Genomic DNA, 21,533 nt, shown 5'->3' on the forward strand with positions numbered 1-21,533 from the left:
TTACTGTATTAAGTTATGGCTAGATTTAAAGTTTCTGTGGAGTTTCCAGAACCATCGAGTGGCGGCTAGACACTCTATTTGCATGAAGTAGCCTTGACCTCAGCTTGATGCAAATGAGGAGTGAACAATGTGACCCTGCGTCTCTCAAAACCTAACCAGAATGCATTGCATGGCTGCTTACATACACATCCTGTGGACATACAATAACGTTTAAAAGTTTGCGATCACTTATAAATTTTGTTATTTTTGAAAGAAAAGCATTTTTTTCAATGACGATAACATTAAATGAATCAGAAATGCAGTCCAATAAATCCGTTAAATGACAATTCTAGCTGGAAACGGTTGATTTTTAATGGAATATCTCCATAGGGGTACAGAGGAACATTTCCAGCAACCATCACTCCTGTGTTCTAATGCTACATTGTGTTAGCTAATGGTGTTGAAAGGTTCATTTATGATTAGAAAACTCTTGTACAACTATGTTTGCACATAAATAAAAGTGTGAGAAAAGATTAAACTGACCTCAAACTTTTGAATGGTAGTGTATACCATCACTCTTCTCTCTCCTGTAAATGAGTCCAGTTGTTACTCCATTTTATCAGAACTCTCTAAAACAACGTTTCAACCTCGAGAGACAATTCTGCCTCCGTAAAGGTCAGAAACTAAAACAAATGATCTGCTGGAGTTTCGGTCAAGGAGATAATTGTCACTCTTGTGGAAGCATTAAACACGGGAAGCTTTTAAGTGTTAAACTCAAAGGATCTTTTTGGAGGAAACAAGTGAGTACAAACTGGTAGAAAATGTTTTAAAAGCAGCAAAGGCAATTTATTAAACTGATAGAGTAAACCACATTTTGTTTGATGTGAGGATTGTTCTCACATCTGATGCCCACACATCTGTAATCATCACACACAAAATGCCTGCTGTTTTTGAAGCATTTTAGTCATCCGCTAGATGGAGAATAAATATTCTGTATACTTTATTTAGGTCTACTACATTTGAGACTGGAATTTTTTGTTCACAGAGTGGAAAGACTCTTTTAGAAGCTGTGTCAGTGCTGAATCACTCCCTCAATCCCCTTCTCCTCTCTCTTCATTATCCTCCTCCATTCTCTCTGGTCAGCTGTTATCTAAAGCCCCTTCTTGTCTGTCTTATTTATTAACGTGGCGGGGATGATGTCACTCTGACCTCTGACCTCATTAGAAAGACCAGTTTTGCTGAAACACGGCTTTTCCCCTAAAACTGACTCGTCACCATTGTCTCGTTCTCATTAATGATGATTAATGAGACTCAGTTTGACTCTTGGCCATCTTTGCAAACTTTCTTGTGAGGCTTTTCTGCAATTTTTGAGCACGAACAAGGGTGCAAATTTGCAGAAAACATTGTTTATCTGTAATTTCTGTCCCAAAATTTGCTTTCATTTTATTTATTTATTTTTTTCTCCAGCCCTCCTGTTGCATCCACACAGGGGTTGTTTACTGTTATGGAGCTGTCATCTTGCTGAGAGCAGAATCTGGTGGAGAGGCGATAGCATGGCTGGCCTACGGGAAGCCACCAAGCTTCATTCATCTGTCTCTCTCTTTTATCATCCTGCTCCATCTATCCCTGACTGCCAGACTATTTATTAAATATATTCTCTGCCTCTTTCTCTTCTCCAGATGCTGCAAATTTGAGCCTGAAGTAATCCACAGGATGTTCAAAATGTAGTCAGAAGTAAGAAGACTGAAAGAGAACATGTAAAGTCACAATTAAAATCATGCCATTACACATGGTTACAGTTGTTTTGGGTTTAACAGGCTTCTTTTTGCCTAGTTTACCACATACTGTAGTAATATATCACCAGAACCATTAGTGTGGATCTTCTGACACATGATTCATGCTGCATATGCCACCAGAAAGACTTTACTACAATTACCAACATGTTTAGACGTTTAAAGGCGTTCATGCATATTAATGTCATTAGATTAGCTGGATATTGCCACAATTTTCTGGATAATAATCAGATTAATTTGCAAGTGTGAATGAAATGGAAATGGCATGTAAGCATGCAAGGGATTCATGCATGAAGTCTCTTCTGATCTGATGCTGCAGAAAAATGAGAGGAAAACTTCCTACAAATAGCTGGAAGCAACAAACTTAACTTCATCTTTACCTCCGCCAGGAGGTTATGTGATCACCGGAGTTTGTTTGTCTGTCCGTCTGTGTGTGTGTGTGTGTGTGTGTGTGTGTGTGTGTGTGTGTGTGTGTGTGTGTGTGTGTGTGTGTGTGTGTGTGTGTGTGTGTGTGTGTGTGTGTGTGTGTGTCATGGACGGATTTTCACCAAATTTTTACAGGATGTCCGGAAGAGCACAAGTAACAATCGATTAGATTTTGGAGGTGATCCGGATCACCGTCTGGATCCAGGATTTTTTTGAAGGTCGAAGGACAATTGGACAGACAGAGGTCGCTGCAACGATCCCGGGCGACGGCCGAATCCCCCGCGGCAGGTTCGGGCTTCCCGGGCGAGTCGGGACCGACAAAACGAAGCGGCGGCGACGCGTGCGGCACCGTCACGTGCGTGCGGCGGCGCCGCGTGCGTCGCTGCAACGATCCCGGGCGACGGCCGAAGCGGCCGCGGGGGAGTCAGGACCGACGAAACGAAGCGGCGGCGACGTGTACAGTACCGTCACACGCGCGCGCAACGGTACGTGCGTGCGACGGCGCCGCGTGCAAAACACTGTGCTGTTACACTGTACATGCATGTTATGCTTTCTGCACAAACTGTTGAAACTCACTACAATCCGTTCATGACTTTTTGAGTTATGCTGTTGACAGACAGACAGACAGACAGACAGACAGACAGACAGATGGCCTGGCGGAGGTCTGCGCTCTCCGAGTGCTTTTCTAGTCTGGTAATGTTCTCTTAAAACTGGACTACATTTATTATTGGTGCTTCTCATTAAACTGACCTGCTGCAGATTCCGAAACGTCCATAAAAGTCCACAAAGACAGTTTGGAATAGATGTGATACTGTAGTGCAAAGTAATATTGGGACTTGTCTGGTGTTCTCTGCAATGTTTTTGGACTAATATTGATGCTAACTGTGGAAAAAATCTTCACACAACTCAGAGTTCATGCCGTGTGTGTGGATGGCATTCAGTTCAGTTGTGGTGTGTTGAGGGCGATACGGAAATGGAAAAAAGCGTTGCGTATCTGAAAGGAGCTTCAGAGAAAGCTACAGCTAGAAGGCAGCGTAATTATTTACTTTACAGTGTAGATGAACATGCAGTACCAGCCAAAAGTTTGGACACGTCTTCTCATTCAAAGTGCTTTCTTTATAAATAAAAAATTGAGAAAAAAGTCAAAACATGTTTTATGTCAGATTCTTAAAAACGGCCACCCTTTGTTTGATTCCTGCTTTTTTGATTACATGCTTGGCATTCTCTCCATGAGCTTCATGAGGTGAAATGGTGAGGCACTGAGCACCTGTTGGCCTGTTTGCCTTCACTCTGCGGTCCATCTCATCCCAAATCCTCTCCATTGGGTTTAGGTCAGGTGACTGTGGAGACCAGGTCATTTCACACTTTCTTTGTTTAATTCCATATGTATTCATTCACAGTTTTGATGCCTTGAGTGAGAATCTACAATATAAATAACCATGAAAATAAAGAAAAAACATTAAATGAGAAGGTGTGTCCAAACTTTTGACTGGTAGTGTACATAGATCGTACAACTATAAAGGAAAAATGCATAATTAGCGCAATGTTTCCAACTTGATCCCCTTCTCTCGCTGCACTCTCCAAGGTTAAATGAAGTCGTACACCACAAACACAATCAATCCCCTCCAACATGGGATTAGATTCCGATACGCTACTGTAAATAAGTGGCTTATTGACAGGAGCAGAGACAGACGCGCGGGGGCTTCATCTGTCTGCTTATCACTATTCATTACTTGTGTTTATAATCAAATCCTGTCTGACCATCGGCAATGCTGTCTTAGTCTGATCAATACAATATTGGCTGAAATATATAGCGGGGGAATGAGAGGAATTATTAGGTGGGAGTAAAGGGAAAGCTGAGAATAAATGTCCTTTTCTCTTTATTAGCTCGATGTAGGTGAGACAGGGGACTATAAAAAGCAAAACGATGTACACAATCTATAAAATATGGATTGAAAGAGAGCAAAGGGCAGAGGAAGATGGAGCGCTCAAGACAGGGACAAAGACACGTCACAACCTAGAAAATAGAAATGTGAAAAGTACAGGGGAGCAGTTTAAAGGAAAAATGTATGGGTGAAATAAAGAAAGTCAGACAAAGACAGAAAAGAAATCAAAACAGATTCAGCAAAGACAAGTGGGGAGGGAAAAATGAACTGAAAGCAAAAAAGAGATATCAACACAGAGCTGCAGACAAGATCAAGGACAGGAAGAAGAAAAAGTATTTGACAAAAGAAAATGGTGAGAAAGAACAGAAGAGGGGGACAATAACGGAGAGATTAATGCGTCTTTTTCCACTTTACGTCTTCTCAAAGTTCTTATCAGTTGAATGTTCTTGGTCGCTGAAAGAAATGAAATGAAGCTTCTTGTTCACGCACCTTTCTCGCAAAGATTATGTCGTCAATACAAATATCTATTACCGTTAATGCGGTCCTCTTGAGGCTGTCCTGAGATGCCAACCGTGTCGTAAAGTTTTGTTTCGTGTCAGCAGCAGGAAGACAAACAGTCACTTAGGCGTCAGCTAATGGGGATCGAAGGAAGGATAAAAACCGAGAGACATGGAGACGGAGTGCAGACAGAGACAGTCGCTGTTTATTTCACCTGCATTCCCAGCATGCTTTGCCTGTCTTTATTTAACCAATACTCTGTGATGCATCACGGCATCAGGGCAATTTCCACCACCAGAGTTGCGTTACATAGCTGATGATCTGGACCTAAATGCTACTTTATCTCTCTGTAGTTGTTTTTTTTATTCTCCAGATGCACTCAATTTAGCCTCCGTAATGGGACCACAAGACTTCGCTGGGGCTGGAAACCTATAGACGATCAATGATCCAGGGTTGGCTTGAGATATCGAAAAACAAGAGAGGTATTCCCTGAATTTATCCAGGAAGGGCATCAGATACCTGAGCCTCAGGGCTTTCATTTGCCCCTGTAGAAGCGTGAGGCGGATCCGAACCAATGGACTGCTTCCATCATCGTGTTACACACAGCGTAACTGGGAATTAACTTCTTGGCAGTGCCCTCTGAGACATGCGACATGCCCAAATTTCAGCACAAGGATCAGGTGAAGAGCTGTAGTTTTGCACGTGTCAACAGCAAAATAAGCTTTGGCTGTTGTACCAACTGACTCTGAGGTCAAGCTGCATGAAAGGTCTGGGCTATTAGGAGAGTGCTGTATAAGTGAAATGATCAGATCATAATAACACTTTTATTTACATCAGAAAACAACCACCGTGGCTAAAAAAAAAGCCCTACCATTGTTTGGATTATTGGTTTTCTTTGTTATAAAGACTATGCAAAGGTAGACAGTGCTTAAAATAATAACAAAAAAAGAGATGAAACAGATGTAGACCTGTCATACCCTGTTTTCTGTTTGGACTGCTCAGAGAAGCCTGCAGCATTTGAACATATTTTTGTGCAATCAGGAGTGCTGCAGCATGATTCTGTCTGGGACACCTCGTGCTCTCCTCATTTCAAGAAATAATAATCTCAAGTAGCATAAAGTTTGTACATGGCAGAGGGAACAGAATGGACAAAGATTCTGCCCCCACATGTACCCATTTCGTCCCAGATTTATTGCAAAATTCTCCATGAATCAGGAAGAATTTCTCTGAAAGAGCAGAAACTGAAGAAGAGAAAACCCTGAGCACCTCCATATGACTACATCGTGTTACTGACACAAATTATATATAAACTTTGAAAAGTGTCACCATGACACTGAACCACAGATTTACTTAAAATGGCTTCCATGATTGATGAAGCACTGATGTTGCATTTGCCATCGAAGCAGCACGCTCTTTCTAAATCTGACTTTGTAGTTAAAAGTGTGGCTCCAGGGTCCGAACATTACAAATTAGCATCAAACCTAAATTCAAATCAAAACAAGCTTTATCTGTTCACAGAAATATACATTTATCTGGCGCATTTTTATGGCAGTGCACACCGATGCAGCAGAAGAATGAATCCACAGCTGACTTCTGAGCAACATCAGCTGCACGGTGTGACTGAATTGCATGTTGGTGAAGAAGCCTCACCTCAAAGAGCTCATCTGCTGTACTGTAGTGGATAGAGGCTGGTGACACATCTGCCGGCTGATCGTTGCACCACTGCAGCTCACTGAGGCAGTTGACACTGTCGAAGTCGCTGGTGTCCAGCTGGGAGAGGTCGATGTCCGGGAAGTCAGTGTCCAAGCGGTCCGAACACACCTCCTCCTCCCCATACTGAAGATGGAAAAAGAGACGGAAAGGTCGCGTTAGCAAAACATCATGATTAAAGCACAATTCCCAGGAGTTCGGTTCTTTTGAGATACAAGAAAAGCACATGTGTAATGAGAACCAAAAAAACATAGGGGCTGATCACAGCTGGACAGATCCTCAGTGAGATATGGATAAGACTGAAGTCACTACTGGTGTATGCCATTTTGCTCTTTGGTGCCAGAACAAAGGAAATGGTGCTTTCTCTGTAACCACTGCCCTCTGAAGCACAGTCTCCCAAACATGGGAAATTATTCTGCTCCTTCTTTGAGACTGCTAGGGTTAGCGTTTTCTTCAAAGTTCACTGCATTGTTAGAATTAGGGGATTAGTTCCCATTGGGTCACCCTTTCTGAAATATGTATGCAGTAGAAGCACTGTGAGGCACTTTGGGTAAAAGCCTCCATCATCTGGCACATACTGTATATTATTACACTGTTCGCTGTCGGGAGTCGCAAGGAGCTCTCATCAACAGCCCTTCATCTCTCAACAGCTACTCATTACAGATAATGAGACTTCCATGTTAAAGGAGGTTCAACACTGAAACCAATAGAGGCATCTTCGCTGCCACAATGCAGCATCAGACAGAGAAAATGTGTCACATACACCGGTAGATATCGTGAAAGTGCCTTCATGCTTTTAGCTGGCACAAGTCTCTGTGGCTCACAACAAAGTACAACCTTGACCCAAGAGGTCTTCAGGTGATTAGTTCCCCTTCGTTGGTTGAGTGGATGTTAATCAGTGAAATGAGCTGTGCTGTTTGCTCTGTTTAATCTGCGGACTCTGGTCACAGAGGCACATGGCTCTTCCAGCTTTGTTTTCAGAGTTTTATTTAGTTAGGAAAACCTTCCACAGGATAGTGAGCTGTGTAGGGTCTTAGAAAGTATACTATTTTCTCAGTGCTCAAAAAATGAAAGAGACTAGCAGGAAAGGATGAGTTGGAGGAGAACTACTGCCAGATACAAGAAATTTGAGCAATAAAGACTACTTCTGGACACTCTAAAATTGAATTCCTCATTTCGAATAATTATTTGCTTTACAGACGTGTATTTATTCACAGGTAAATCCAGCAAACTTCCAAACCCAAATATGGGTTTAATTCCCAAGAATCTCTTTAAGAATTTCAAGAAACTGCTCTAGAAGCCCACAAACCCTAAATAGAACTGAAGACCCATTTAACTCCTCTCAAGGATAAACCCCTTAATGACTCCTGGATACCTGAAGAACTCTTTAAAAGGGACCCTAACACTTAACCCCTCTTGAGAACCCCTAAAACTTCCAAAAGCATTACTGTAACCCCCAAAGATCCCTGGGGCCCTTTGAAGAAACCGGAAATCTTTTAATACCACTAAAGACCTGCATATTCCTGCATCAACCCTCGAGCACCATCTAACACCACACAAAATCAATGAGATTCTTAGACGCCTTCAAGAACCCCTCAAACTCTCGCGAGCTCTACTGCAACCATCTAAGGATCCCTGGACCCTTCAAAGAAATATGAAACCCTTGAAGACAACCTCCAGAAGGATTCATCTCTTCTCTAAAGTCTTCTAGATCCCTCTAAAGAAATCCAATAACTTCCCTAAGCACCCTTAGACCCCATCAAGGACGCCTTCATGCACCAAGCACTACTGTAACCCCTAGAAACTCTGGGATCTCTTCAAAGAAACTCAGCACATTCTGAAAACCCCTAAGCGTGAAAACCCTAACGCTCAAGAAGCACTCACCTCTTCTCAAACATTAATGACCCCAAATGTCCAAAACAACTTTGACTTCACCTCCCTTTTGAAGAACTCAGTAACCTCATAAACTCCCTGAAGAATCAATATAAGATCCTGTACAGTGCATGTAACTTTCAGAGACTCCTATAGCCCACCTCAATCAGTACGTGTCTAAAGAACCCTTTAGACATCTTCAGAATACCCTCTTGGCCAAGTTGCCTTCTCAAGAATCCTGAAAATGCTCTCTAGAACTTGAAGAGAACTTGAGGAAGCTTGAACACACCCTCAATAACTTTTCAAACTTGCCAGAAGTGGCAGCCACATGGTCGGCAGCTGTCACGCGTGGCTGAGGTTCAGACAGAAACATCTGAGCCACGTCATTGTGAGAACAGCTAAAGCAGAAGAAGAGCAGGAAGTGTGTGTACGTGACTCACTGTGAGGGGAAACGATCGTGGTCTCTTGGGGGAGGAAGAACGAAGGAGAAAATTTTGGGGAAAGAAGGAAGGAGTGTAAGGAGGAGGAAAAAGGAGTGAACGTTTACAGACAAAAAAGCTGTCCAACTGGACTTTTTCATGGTAAAATTCCAGCATGCCAGATTTGCTGAATGTGTATTTGCTCAGGTGAGTTGTATTCAGAGAAGACAGAGAGATCAGTGTCTCACTGTATGTTATGATGAGGAAACACACTCTGTTTCTATCAGTCTCTCACACAACCACACACACACACACATTTCCTTTTCTATTCTTCTCACTGGGCAAGCAGACAGGGTCAACCAGTTAAACCGAAGTTCAAACAGATGGTTTTCATTCGCTATCAGTTTTCAGCAGAGGTAGTCCTATTTCAAACTGACTGAATAGGCTGCACAACGCTTCTTTGGTACTTTTTTTCACTAAATTCTCCAAGCAACTCTGTCTGAGGACACAAATAAGTGCGACAATTAATCTTCCCCATCATCCGATGAAGTTATTGCCCAACAGTTTGAGAAAATCTTTCCGAGACACCAAGTAAAAATTGATTAAGAGAGACACTATTTATTATTGAGTTGTTTTGTTGTAGCTGGTGTAGTTAGAGTTACTGTCACTTCCACTACAGTCTAGTTTACTTTTTAAATGGGCTGCCATTATCAGTATCTCATTATCACCATAAAATGATGGCAGCAGAGACATCTCTTCATGATTATGTAGGGAAGATTGTCTGGAATTGGGAAATATCAGAAGTAAAAGATGGGATACTGCATGGCTTAGGAATTAGGAGAGTTATGTGGAAAATCACCCTTTAGGATCAACAGAGCATTTTCTATTCTGACTTATTAAAAAACCACCTGTCAGCCCTAGATTATCAATGTCTCTAACTACTACATTTTCACTATTGTTTAGTCTCATTCATGTAAAGCTGGCTCATAAATATTCATCGACAACCACAGCAACAGCTCAAAAAGCTCGAGTTTTATCAGTTAACTGTCAGACTGAGAAAAAAAGAAAAAAGAAAACGGCATGGTTAGCAAAGCCGCCTCCCATGCTCTATCCTCCTCCCTCCTTCTCTATCATGACTAATCATCATAAACCATTCTCATAGAGGCAATTAACTGTATTTATATTGTCCAAAACCTACCACTAATCAACAGCCGGTACACACTCGTGATGAATTAACAATAACCCATAATAATTAATTATCTCCATTTCTACAAAGCGGCGCACGATCATCAATCTCTCGCTTCTCTTCCCTCCCTGCAGTTATTGCCTCATTATTTTCTTCTTTTGCCACTCCGTGTTTGAATTTCACTTCATGCTTTGTAATTACTGCTCTTTTTTTTTTGTACAATTGATTTTTAGAAAGTACTTTGCCCTGTTTCTCATCATTGAAACATATTTTAAACGTCCTAGTGGTGCATTATTATGATTGTCCGTCAGAGTTACTATCATTTTATAAGCACCTCTTTTTTGTTGGACAACAGTTCATAATCAGTAGTGTTTTTTTCTCACAAATATGCTACAGGATGCACAAATACACTTGTTTTTTTTAACTTCCATTCTAGTAAACTGCATCCAGCTGTAGGTTTAAATCACTAAAATACCACGTTGTATTTATGTGCAACTCTTCCTTGTGCGAGGTTCTGTGTTTATTTGGGTCAAGGAATAGATAACGTAAGCTGATATCATTTATGGTTTCATAAACTACAGAGCGGTGTGACACAGGAGATCAGAGGAGACCCGATCAAAGAGCTAATCAGTATGAATGGATGGATGGAAAGAGGGAGATAGAGATGTAAATAGTGGTGGAGAAGGAGCTAAATGGACGATTGATAGAAGAGAAGGAAGGGAAGACCAATCAAAAGAAGGAAATAGGGAAGGAAAGCGAAGGTACACTGTAAAAAAAATAACAGTTTTTCATTGTAATATTGAGTGAAATTTACTTTTATTTTATTTTTTTTTATTTTGAAATCACACCACAATGTGAATTTACATGTTGTTAAAAGAAATAAGCAAAAAATAAAATGAAAACCTCGCAATTTGTTCTTTTACAATGCATGACCATAAAATTTAGTTTTACGGTATGTAAATCAGCTAAAAATATTATTATTTCCCCCGTTACAGGTTATGAATGTTACAGTCTTCTAGCGGTTTTCAACAGTTTTGTATACAGAATCGTTTTTACAGTGTACGAACCAGGAATGAAAAGTGAGAAAGGGAGGAAAAGAAAGATCTAGGTCAGAAGCGAGGATAAAAGAGGGATAGAGGAGGAGAAGGGGAGCAGTCGTGACTTGAGAAGAAGAAGAAGGAGGGAGGGAGGAAAGACGAGAGGATGCCCTCTATAAGACCCTCCCGCTGCTTCCTCTCCCTCCAGTTGCTGATGCAGGTGTGTGTTTCCACCTCGCCGTGTGTGTGTGTGTGTGTTCGTTAACATGCAGCTCACATCCTCGTCACGTGTGCCTGACTCATCCTCCTCCTCCAGTCGTTTGCCGCTCGGCTCATCGCTCCTTTCATCTCTGCTCTCCCTTCCCTCCTCTTCCCCTTTTCTCACCTCTTTCCTTCACCAGCATGTGCAGCATCTCTCCCTCTTCCTTCCTCTCCTCGGGTTCCCCCTGTTCTTCTTAACATCTGTCTTTCCAGTCGTTTAACTGAATGATCTCCTGTCCTCCCTGCAGATCCATCCTGGTTCCGCGCCTCTCATCTTTTCTTCTATCCTCCCCCTTCTATCATTTCCTCTTCAACCTTCTTCTTCTTCACTGACCATCTCTCCCTACTTGTCTTCTCTTCTAAATCTTCCATCACCTCTTCTCTTTTGCCCTTCGGTTTCTTTACTTCCATTTATCCTCCCTCTTTTTCTTTTCTCTCTCCTTATCACTCTTCTTCCTTGACTTTCTTTTCAATTTTCCACCCCTCCACCCTTCCATCTCTGCCTCTCCTCCTTATAAACTCCGAGGACAGGCTGATTGATTTCAATGTTTCCACTCCGCTTCTCTCCCTCCTCCATCATCCCTCTGTCTCTCCACTTCTTCTCTCCTTCGTGGCCATCAATAACTAACAACATCCTTGGGCATGACACACATGCACACATGTTGCACCAGAAAACTGGACTATCGGAGCAACAACACACGTGACGTGAAGAGCATCACATCCACATACCGAAGCAGCGCTCCTCTGCCTTATATGACGCTCTGCTGGTGTGTTCTGCTCTTTGTCACACACACTCAAAGACACACATGCACTAAAATGAGATTAGCCAACGCTACATACCAACACACACGCGCACACGCATGATACATCCCGTACATGTCACGCCATCTAACATCTAAACATGACCAGGAAAAACATCACACATGGTACGCGTCTTAACATCCTGCAGCAGATTTGTGGCCAACAAATGTGGCCATTTGCAGCGCCGCGCTGAATCTGAATGGTGATGAAGCCTCTCAACATGACTCAGAGACACCAGGGGGAGGGAGCAAGGACCAAACAGCTCAGCTCCTCTGCTTTGCCTCATGTTTCCTGCAGGTTTATATTGTACAGGATCGCTAAAGCTTATGGAGACTGACTGGGTGCAGCGACCTCTGACCTCCAGCATCCTCTGATAGGGATGTCCCAGTCACGTCCCCCTTCTTCGATCCGATCTGAGTCATTAAATATTTAGTATTTGCTGACACCGAATCCCAGATAGATACCATTTTCCTTTGATAGTACACACTTCAAGTGCATTGCAGTATGCAATATAAGCAATGTTTATTGATATTTTTTGGTTTCTTCCATTTTTGGATAATTATATATGCTCCGGGAAGATCATTCATCAAACCTAACAGGAAGGTTAATGTTACGTAGGTGGTCACAAACCTTGTGACTGAAGTCTCTGGCCTCATTAAAAGAACACTCCACCAAAAATTGCAGATTTACAGCAGCCACAATAGTATCAAATAGCAGCCACAACACTTCATCTTTGTCCACAAGAACTCCTCGAACCAGTTCAGCATGTTCCACACACTCCACAGCAAAACTTAGTGCAGCCTCTGTGTTGTTTTGTAGCTCTGAAGTATCGCTGTAAGGCATCTATTTAGTAATTTATCGGCACAGCAATAATTCGTGGAAATGTTTTCGGCATGCGCACCGAGGGACGGGACTACTCTGAAGCAGTTTGGGGAGAATTTGAGAGCGTTCTGATTTTATTTCACCATTAATGTGGGTCACAGCTGAAATCTGCTCTAAGTGGCTTGAATTCAAACAGAAAATAAGCGTTGTTCTCTACAAAAGAGAAAGCTTTTTATCAGTGAAGTCATTCAAGCTTGGTGTGTGATTTGATTCCTGCAGTAACCAAGTATGACATGCATGCAGTTCACAAAACAACCATCAGGAGGTTGTCAGTGTGTCTGAATGCATGGAATGTATAGAATAACCTGCAAGTCCAGGATTATGATCTTTAGAAGAGACTTTAGAAGACCATAAATCAAGACAAGTCTTCAAAAAGTGTCAAGTCTTCATTTTGTGTGTAGACCTGACTGACATTTAACTTCCACAGGACTGCAAAAAGATGTGCAAAGGTCCTGCCCTTCTGCACCGGGTCAAACACAGTTCACAGCATGATTAGTCCCAAAAGGCAGCGAAACAGCCTAGAGGGGAGAGCAGCAAGTCTGTACCTACATTTGCATGTTTGAATCCATATAGAGTCTGAGTTAAAGAGGAGCTCACTCTGACGCCCTGCTGAGCTGGCCTCCAGCAAACAGAAATACAGAAGTTGGAGATATGAATATAAATCAGGGTTTGTTTTTATTTTTTTGCTGAATAACACCACAGTGCTCAGTCATCCTTCTCTGGAAAAAAAAAAGAGTGTGCTAGGCTCGTTAAGAGAAAAATAAAGAGGAGAAAGGTCTATTCTTCAATGTTTTGGCAGTGGCATAGCACAATGGCACCTCGGGAGTGAATACATCACTCACTGTGTCTCTGTCTAAATCTATTATGGCTCAAATGGAGCATTAGAATGGGCAGATTAAGCAAATGGGCATGAAATTATCGTCAAATACAGACACCTTTGAAGTTATTGACAAGGCATACTTCAGGGAAAATTGCAATAAGTTCATTCAGAGTTTAAGTGGTTTCATAAACAGAGGAAAATATAAGTATGACATATAAGCTGTTTCCACAGAACCACGAGAGCTGCAGAAATACTGACTCACGCTCCTAATTATTGCAAATGAATTGCATAAAACCCTACACCACAGAGGAGAATTTCCTATAAATTCACAATAACTACATGTAGTATTTATGATGATGTGAATCCAAGTCTTAGTCCCGACCTTTCACTATGAACCCAGCTGATACCGTTAACAGATATACAGGTATCAGTACGTACGACTGTCGAATGTAATGCAGAAAAACATGCTTGGAGCAAATGATTTCAGTTTGTCCTGCAGAGTGACTTCAACTCCATTACACTGTCAGCAGCACATGCAGCAGAGGTCATACACTGGTGCGGAGTAAAGCAGTGCCTTCATGGTACCTGTATGTACCCTATATAAATGTTTATGTGCAAAAAACACAGGGATCTCTTCCCACCACGTAATTTAATGCATGGTTGTAAGATTTAAAAAGTCTGATTTTGTGATTTAGGTTGCAAAAATTATACATTTGGTCCTCGACTTGTGTCGATTTTCGCCATAAGTCGAAACTAGCAACCAGTTCCGACGTAACAACAAAACACCGTAAGTAGAGGACGTCTTAAATCGAATTAAGGGCTGACACATTACTTTTGCATCAGCTAAGTATTTTACAACTCAAATTTCTGCATTGGTTGATTTAATACTAAATCAAAGTTTAAATAACTTAATGAAAATGGCTTGCTACCTTCTAACTTCAGTTCAACATTTCAACCCCCTTCCACTTTCTTCAGCTGTCTAGACAATCTGAAAGGGTTAAGAGAGGTAATTAATTATACGTTTGCTGTTAGAGGAAAAGCTAATTCCCCTAATCCAATGTAGTCTGTTGGTTGAACATTTCATGACAAGTTGTCCCAGCTCAAAATGATTGATTCAAACACAGTGCTATGAGCAAGAGTCTATATCAATATCGGAAGTTTTTACTCCCTAAAACTCAGTATCGACATCAACCCAAGAAAATCCAGCACCGGTCGGGCTCTGCACTGACCTTTAGAAACCTATAAAAGCTACTCGCTAATATCTGCTTGTAAAGGACATTATGGTGTATTGGTCATATTAGGGGAATGAGGTGTAAAAAAAATGAAGTGTGGTGACTTCCATTTGTGGTTAATTTCTGCCTTAGTAACAACAGTGAAAACCTACTGGCCCGTTCAGTCATAAAAAGCCTGGTGGGACAGTGTTGCATTAAAACCTGCGCTATTTATAGCACGCCGGCACGTGGGAGAGTTATCTGGGCTAAAAGGAGCGAGTGGATGTGGAAAGGCCAGCGAGGCTCTGCGGTAGAGCTCCAGCATATGGATATGTTAGCCTGCATCCTCCACTTCTATCTCCAAACACGCACACATGCACCCCGGGGTGCTTTCTTTTGAGGGTTATCTCCTGTTGGACTTCCCTCCATGGTGATGAGCCAGAGCTTCATGGGTTTTCCATTGGTTTTCTACGAATAGTAGATTATTATAGGAATTATAGTTACACAAGCACTTCTTGGAGGCTGAAATGATCCCATTTGTTGAGTTAAGCCTCCAGGGGGCGGGGCAAACAAGTTTTTTCTTAGCCTAATAGATAAAGCAACTACGTACTAGTTGCACACAAGTGACACTTAGACTACATACTAATCTTTGTAGCTCGCTGATTTTGCTGCCATCATACAAGGACGCACTGCAGGGCATCGATATAACTCAAGGGTGTCAGAGAAGACATTAACTGCAGATTGTAAAATTTATAAAACTACGAATTTAAAATAATTTCTAGACCTTGACAAGTTGTTTTGATCAGTTAGATAAATACTAGATTGTTCATTGTTCTTTCGTCATTTTGTGTCATATTTTTGTAATACTTTGTCTTGTTTTCGGTTTTTGTCTTTTTTGTGTGTGACTTTTATCTTTTTTGTCATGTTTTTGTTGTTTTGTATCTCATTTTTTCGTGTGTTTCCTTTCTGTCTCGCTTATGTTTTCTGTCTGATTTTTGTGTTTCGCTTTCTTCATCGTTTTCTGTATACTTTTTGTCACTTTGTTTCAGATTTTTTTCCATTTCTTTTGTCTTGTTTGTCTATTTTTGTATCACTTTGCAACTTTTTCCTCTAATTTTTGTTTCATGTTACTTGTCTCATTTTTGTGTAATTTTTTGTTTTGTTTCATGTCTCATTTTTTGTCATTTTGTTTCTCGTTTTTGTTGTTTGTGTATAACTTTTCTATATTTTGTCTTGTTTAAATTAAAATATTACATTGTTCAGTTCCAGACACCTGTGACTAATTGCTTTGTTCCTTTGTAGACACTCTGATGTGGAAGATGTAATGTGTAAATGACAAACTGAGGCGTAATGTTGTTGAAATTGCACTTATTTTTCTTCAGAAATTTCAGGGTGTTCATAATGTTTTGTTAAAAGATACTTCATTAAATGTGGACATTTAATGTACTTTTTTGAACTAAAACAAAGGGAAAAAGTTGGAGTTGTCGTTGTTTATTAGTTTTTATGTTACGTTTTTGCTGGTTGGCTCGCTTGAGATCAAATTGGTTTGAATGTGGCCCCAGAACTAAAATGAGTTTGACACCCTTGATATAACTGCTGTACACAGAAAGCAAAATGTCTTTTTAATTCAGTACTTTAGTATTTTATCTGCATTGCATTGTGGGCTGAGGGATTTTTTGACTGCTCTCCTGTTCTACTCATACTAAAAACCTGCACAGAAATGCGACGTAATGCAGAACCAGAACATATTGAGGCGAGTGTCGGTGCACCTTTCCCCAACTTCTGTGCCATTAATTACGCCAAACAAGTCGTGATGTGCGCACAAGCTCTACCTGTGCAAATAAAACCTCCAAATGTTACATCGTCAACACGGGAAGAATAATGTGACACTTTATTGATCCTCGCAAAGAAATCAAAGCTCGGGCTGCTGCTTTCCTGGCAGCCCGACAGCAGGCCTTTTGTAATGTTATGTAAGGTCAGTCACAAGCCCCGTCATGTGCCGGTGAGTCCTCGCTGGTGCTCTGGACTGTCCAAACTTCCCTTTAGGCACACACACTCCATCAGACACAGCACCAACACCATACAAGGTCAAGCTCCCTCAACTCTGGGCTGGAGGGTAGAGGCAAGGAGGACTATACAGCAGGTTTACTCTGGATCTGAGAGATGGTTTCTGAGGTTAGCTACAACATCCACTGATGCATCACATGATGCCTTTGCTTTGGCCTGCATGGACTTCAGGACCGCCAGCTCCAAATAGCAAAAGCACTGGATCAGATCAGGAGGTTTTAGATCACCAAATGCGAGATTGCAAGGAAATACTGCAAAAGTTTGACTTATTTATTGTAGAATTGCTGAGCTAATACTTCACTTTGAGCCAATGCAAAAGGGAGGGAAAAAAGTGCATTTTTCTCCTTTTTCATTCATCAGATGTGACCAGTGTCCAGCACTCAACTTTCTAAGTTCGAAAGGAACAATACTATTTTTAAAAATTGCCTTAAATACACCATTCATCAAAATCAGACAAAGTAAAAGCATAAAAAAATGTTGAATTTTTTACTTTACAATGGTCTGTGAACAAATCGAGTGTTTACTTTGGTTTTGTCGGCAAAATTAATCAAATCTGAGCTGAAAATGGGGATATATTCATCAAAATCACTTCATTCTACACATCTCATTAAAATATTTGTGAAAATTAAACCATTTGCTCTTACAAATAAGTAAATAAAAATCTTCATTCCTTGACAGAACCACAAAGCTACTGCTAACTCTACTGTGACAAAAATTCAACAATGCAGAACTGCAGGCTGTGTTTATGTTTAAAACATAAGTAGGCAAACATCTGTAGTATGTAGAGTGCCCATGTTTTCCAGCATTGGTAACATCTGCGGGTGCTTAAAAATGTTTTACATGCTGATTCAAGGTTTTTCCAATTTTTGCAAAAATGAATAATCGGTCAAATTAAGTAAAAATTCGACATAAGAAGAAACGTCAGAAGCCTGGATTTTTGCCATGTCATAGACATCACAGAGGCTCAAAAACATATCATCTACATTTTGCCTACTAAAACCAAAAAATAAATTATCCCAAATTCAGTTTCAGAAGCTCGCCCAAACTCTGAACAGCTGGTTGATCAAATGCAGGAATAATTAAACAGAAGAGGAGGAGAAGGGTCGCATGTAATTGGCGACACATTTTAGTACACTTGATCTGTGAGAATTTACGCTAGCTTTCCGAATTTCAAACAGTTCAAACCGACGCCTTACGGCAGCGCTTGAGAAACACTGTAAAACAGGAGGTACACGTGAAGGTTAAATGACAGAGCGCAGCCCATATAGCTGAAAAATGGTGATGAGAGGAGCCCGATGGAGAGTTGTAATCACCTTCTTGCTTCGCGCATTGAAGTGACATGGAAGATAGAAGGCAGCGTGCCAGGCTGGGCACTCTGTTAAGTGTCCCACTCCCTTAACTCTCACTTTCTTGTAGGTCACTTTGACAGCAAGTAGTTCATAAACGACACCTCAGCCCATGCCGCTCTAACGTATAACCTCAAGACCTCCATAAATGAGGCCGCGAACATCAGGCATGAAAATTAAGACGCCCTTAACACATTTTCTCTTTGTAAGCAGTAAGGAGTTTGATCTTGATGTTTTCTGCACCGCCTTGCCAGAGATGACTTGTCAGTTCAACAGACTGGGGGATCTCGTCTTTGAACTTTTGACTGCACTTTTGTCTGCAGATCTCAGAGGAGTTTTTTTTTCTTAGCTGGCAAAGAAAACAGAGGCTTTAAATAATCGACTGTCGCTGTACAAGATAATAGATACACGCATAATAAATACACTTGAGTGGACAATCTATTATTATTATTATTCAACATTTATGGCATCAAATATGTTTGCTTATGTTCTATGTTACGAGACTTTAAAATGACCTTTCCTCAGGTTAACAAACGACGCTCCATCATGACACAAAAGCCACCTGCGACTGAGCAATTTGTTGACAGTTAATGAGAAGGGAAAGCAGCACGATTTAAACTTCCCAACTCGTTTTTTTTCCCAGCCAACACAGAGGGGATATGCTTAATTACGGCGAACAAAAAGGAGGCCCCCCCCTCCTCCGCTCGTAGCCCCCCTCCATGTTTAATAAGGGCCACAAAAAGCCAATTATGTGCCGTTTGATTATTGAGGTACAAAGTCAGACAATGAAAACTCGCAAGGGTACGGGGAGGAAGCTAAATTAGGATGCAGATCAATGGGAATCATTATCTCACGCTGTTTAATCTTTATTTATCCAGAGGAGCTTGATTGAGCACCAAAATGTTTTTTCAGCACCAACCTGCTTTACATTCACAAAGCTAGCAGGCGGAAAGCCGCAGAGCACAAACGACGTCTCCTACAGCAGCTGGTTTCCCTCTGTTAGACGGAAACTTCTTCAGAAAGAACCTGCGACACATCAACTCTCTGGAGTTCACTCTTGTAGAATGGTTTTACGGTTAGGAAATGCAACTTACACAATGCATAGTTTAGATTTATGCACAGCTGTTCTACTGATCACTACTTGGGGTATAGCGTTCAGAGCGTTAGCTGAGCGTTTACAGCCTCAATGCCTCCACAAGATGCGATTAAGCAAACAGATGGTGGGGAATATACATTAAGGTGTAAATAACTACAAGCGTCGTGTTTTATTAGGATTCCGTTTACAAGTTTTACTAATGATATTCAGGTGTACAACCAGGAATAATTACAAGAGGTCCACCAATTACTGATCATTGGAGCCAATATTTTTCCAAGTGTGTTGTCTTTTTTACTGATTTCTAATACAGTTAATTTAAAAACCTGCCACTTTCTCGAGCAAAGCAAAGTCCCGCAGGACTATCTCATTGGTTGCTTCTAGCGAGCGAGAGCCTATCAACACTAAAGGGCAAATGTTGCAAAGTTCTCTTTAAAAAAAACAAAAAAAAACAACATAAATAAGCGGCCATTTCAGCAAACTTTTGTGTTGGAATTAGCATCTTAGATTTCAATTTTTATTGCAAATGTATACTACAATTGAAAAGTTTGGGATCACCCAGGCAATTTCATGTTTTCCATGAAATCTCACTTTTTTATCCATGTGTTAAACCAATTGCACAAGGGTTTTCTAATCATCAATGAGTCTTTCAACACCATTAGCTAACGCAACGTAGCATTAGAACACAGGAGTGATGGTTGCTGGAAATGTTCCTCTGTACCCCTATGGAGATATTCCATTAAAAATCAGACGTTTCCAGCTGGAATACTCATTCACCACATTAACAATTTCCAAACTGTATTTCTGATTAATTTAATGTTATCTTCATTGAAAAAAACTGCTTTTTTTTCACAAATAAAGACATTTCTAAGAGACCCCAAACTTTTGAAGGGTAGTGTAACTGCGCAGTGGATTGTGGGTCAGAACCTACTCTGTATTGGGACACATTAAGTCTTTTTCTGGCATACTATATAGTATAGTATGAAGACACAAAGAGTTACAACACAAGGCGATGAAGTCTTCCAGATTTTCTCTTACATGAAGCATTTTTCTGACGAACCACAGCTCCTGTCGAAATCTGCAGGAAGACAGAGACCGAGAGCGAAACAGAGAGTTTGTCGCTCTTCTCCCACTGGAGTTCCTCTTTTTTTGGTGGGAAAGACAGATGAACGGCGGAAGGAAGAGTAAATGAAAAGCGGGGAGATGCTGTCGAGAATGCAAATCCGCCGTCTGACAAGTTGAGCGCAGACGCTGTACGTCAGCCATACGACTATCTGTGTGTAAGTGTGTGTCGGGCTATATTTAGCCCTTATCCTGGTCTCATGACCGCTTCTTCCACAAGCTGCCGGTGACTTGAGGAGCTGCTGCCAGACACAGATGACCCCCCTCACTCACACACACACACACACACACACACCTTAAAGCTTGATGATGCAAATGAATTGGGGTTATTGTGGAATCAATCAAGTCTGAGCAGACAAGCTTCGCAATTGTGTGTGGCCTTGACCTAATGCAATGTTGATACCACATGATGGATAAAGTGATTTACGTGAACGTGAGCCCCCCTTTCACCCCCTCCTCCCTCAAAACACACACCCAGCTGTCATGAATGGCTGCAAGGCTAAATTGGCAGCTAGTGTTTCTTATTACATGCCTCAGTAGTAAGAGAGGATGTGTTTGAATGAGAAGCAGTTTGAAGGGAGAGAGAGAGAGAAAGATGGAGCTGTGTTACCAAAACCTCAAAAGAACACTCTGTCCAATTTTCGTTTTTAAGTTCATTTAGGTAATTCCGTCTAATTCGGTGAACGGCCTGCGGGCGAGCAGTCAGTCAGTCAGTCACTAAGTCATGAGGTCAGTGTGTGTGTGTGTGATTCTGCGTGAATGCGTGTTTGGTGTGTATCTGTAAATATGTGTGTTTGTGTCGTGATGAGTACAAATGAGGCCAATTGAGGAGGAAGTGGGACGCTGGATGTGTTGCAAAGTACTGGCTGTTCCCATCACTGGTGCTTCAGGCTCTGTGTGTGTGAGTGTGTGTGTGACTATGTTCTTGTGTTTTGATGTATTTGGGCATCTTTGTGTGCAGCCACTCCGAGGGACAGACTGTCCTCATACACTACAGCAGGGTAAGATCACTCAACCTGCCCTGCTGAGGTGCCCTTGAGCAAAACTATAAGACCATCAGCTCTATGAGTGATGTTAAACACGATCAACGACCTGTAGACGATGTTAGTAAATGTCTCTGCTGA

General features: G+C 41.4%; 1 protein-coding gene and 1 long non-coding RNA gene across 2 annotated transcripts in view; one reads left to right on the forward strand and one right to left on the reverse strand.

Moving 5' to 3' along the window:
* The window catches only part of ppargc1b (peroxisome proliferator-activated receptor gamma, coactivator 1 beta), a 115,883-nt gene that overhangs the window by 33,720 nt on the left and 60,630 nt on the right, over positions 1–21,533 (reverse strand). Inside the window, 1 exon segment of the mRNA XM_022213998.2 lies at positions 6,233–6,418. Coding sequence (XP_022069690.2) covers positions 6,233–6,418 — 186 coding nt within the window.
* Positions 332–21,533, forward strand: part of LOC127535740 (uncharacterized) — a 511,585-nt gene continuing 490,383 nt past the window's right edge. The window contains exon 1 of the long non-coding RNA XR_007944587.1: positions 332–446. This is a non-coding gene — a long non-coding RNA (uncharacterized LOC127535740). The remainder of the gene's footprint in view (positions 447–21,533) is intronic.

This window comes from Acanthochromis polyacanthus, chromosome 10, assembly GCF_021347895.1.
Source record: "Acanthochromis polyacanthus isolate Apoly-LR-REF ecotype Palm Island chromosome 10, KAUST_Apoly_ChrSc, whole genome shotgun sequence".
Classification (NCBI taxonomy): Eukaryota; Metazoa; Chordata; class Actinopteri; family Pomacentridae; genus Acanthochromis; species Acanthochromis polyacanthus.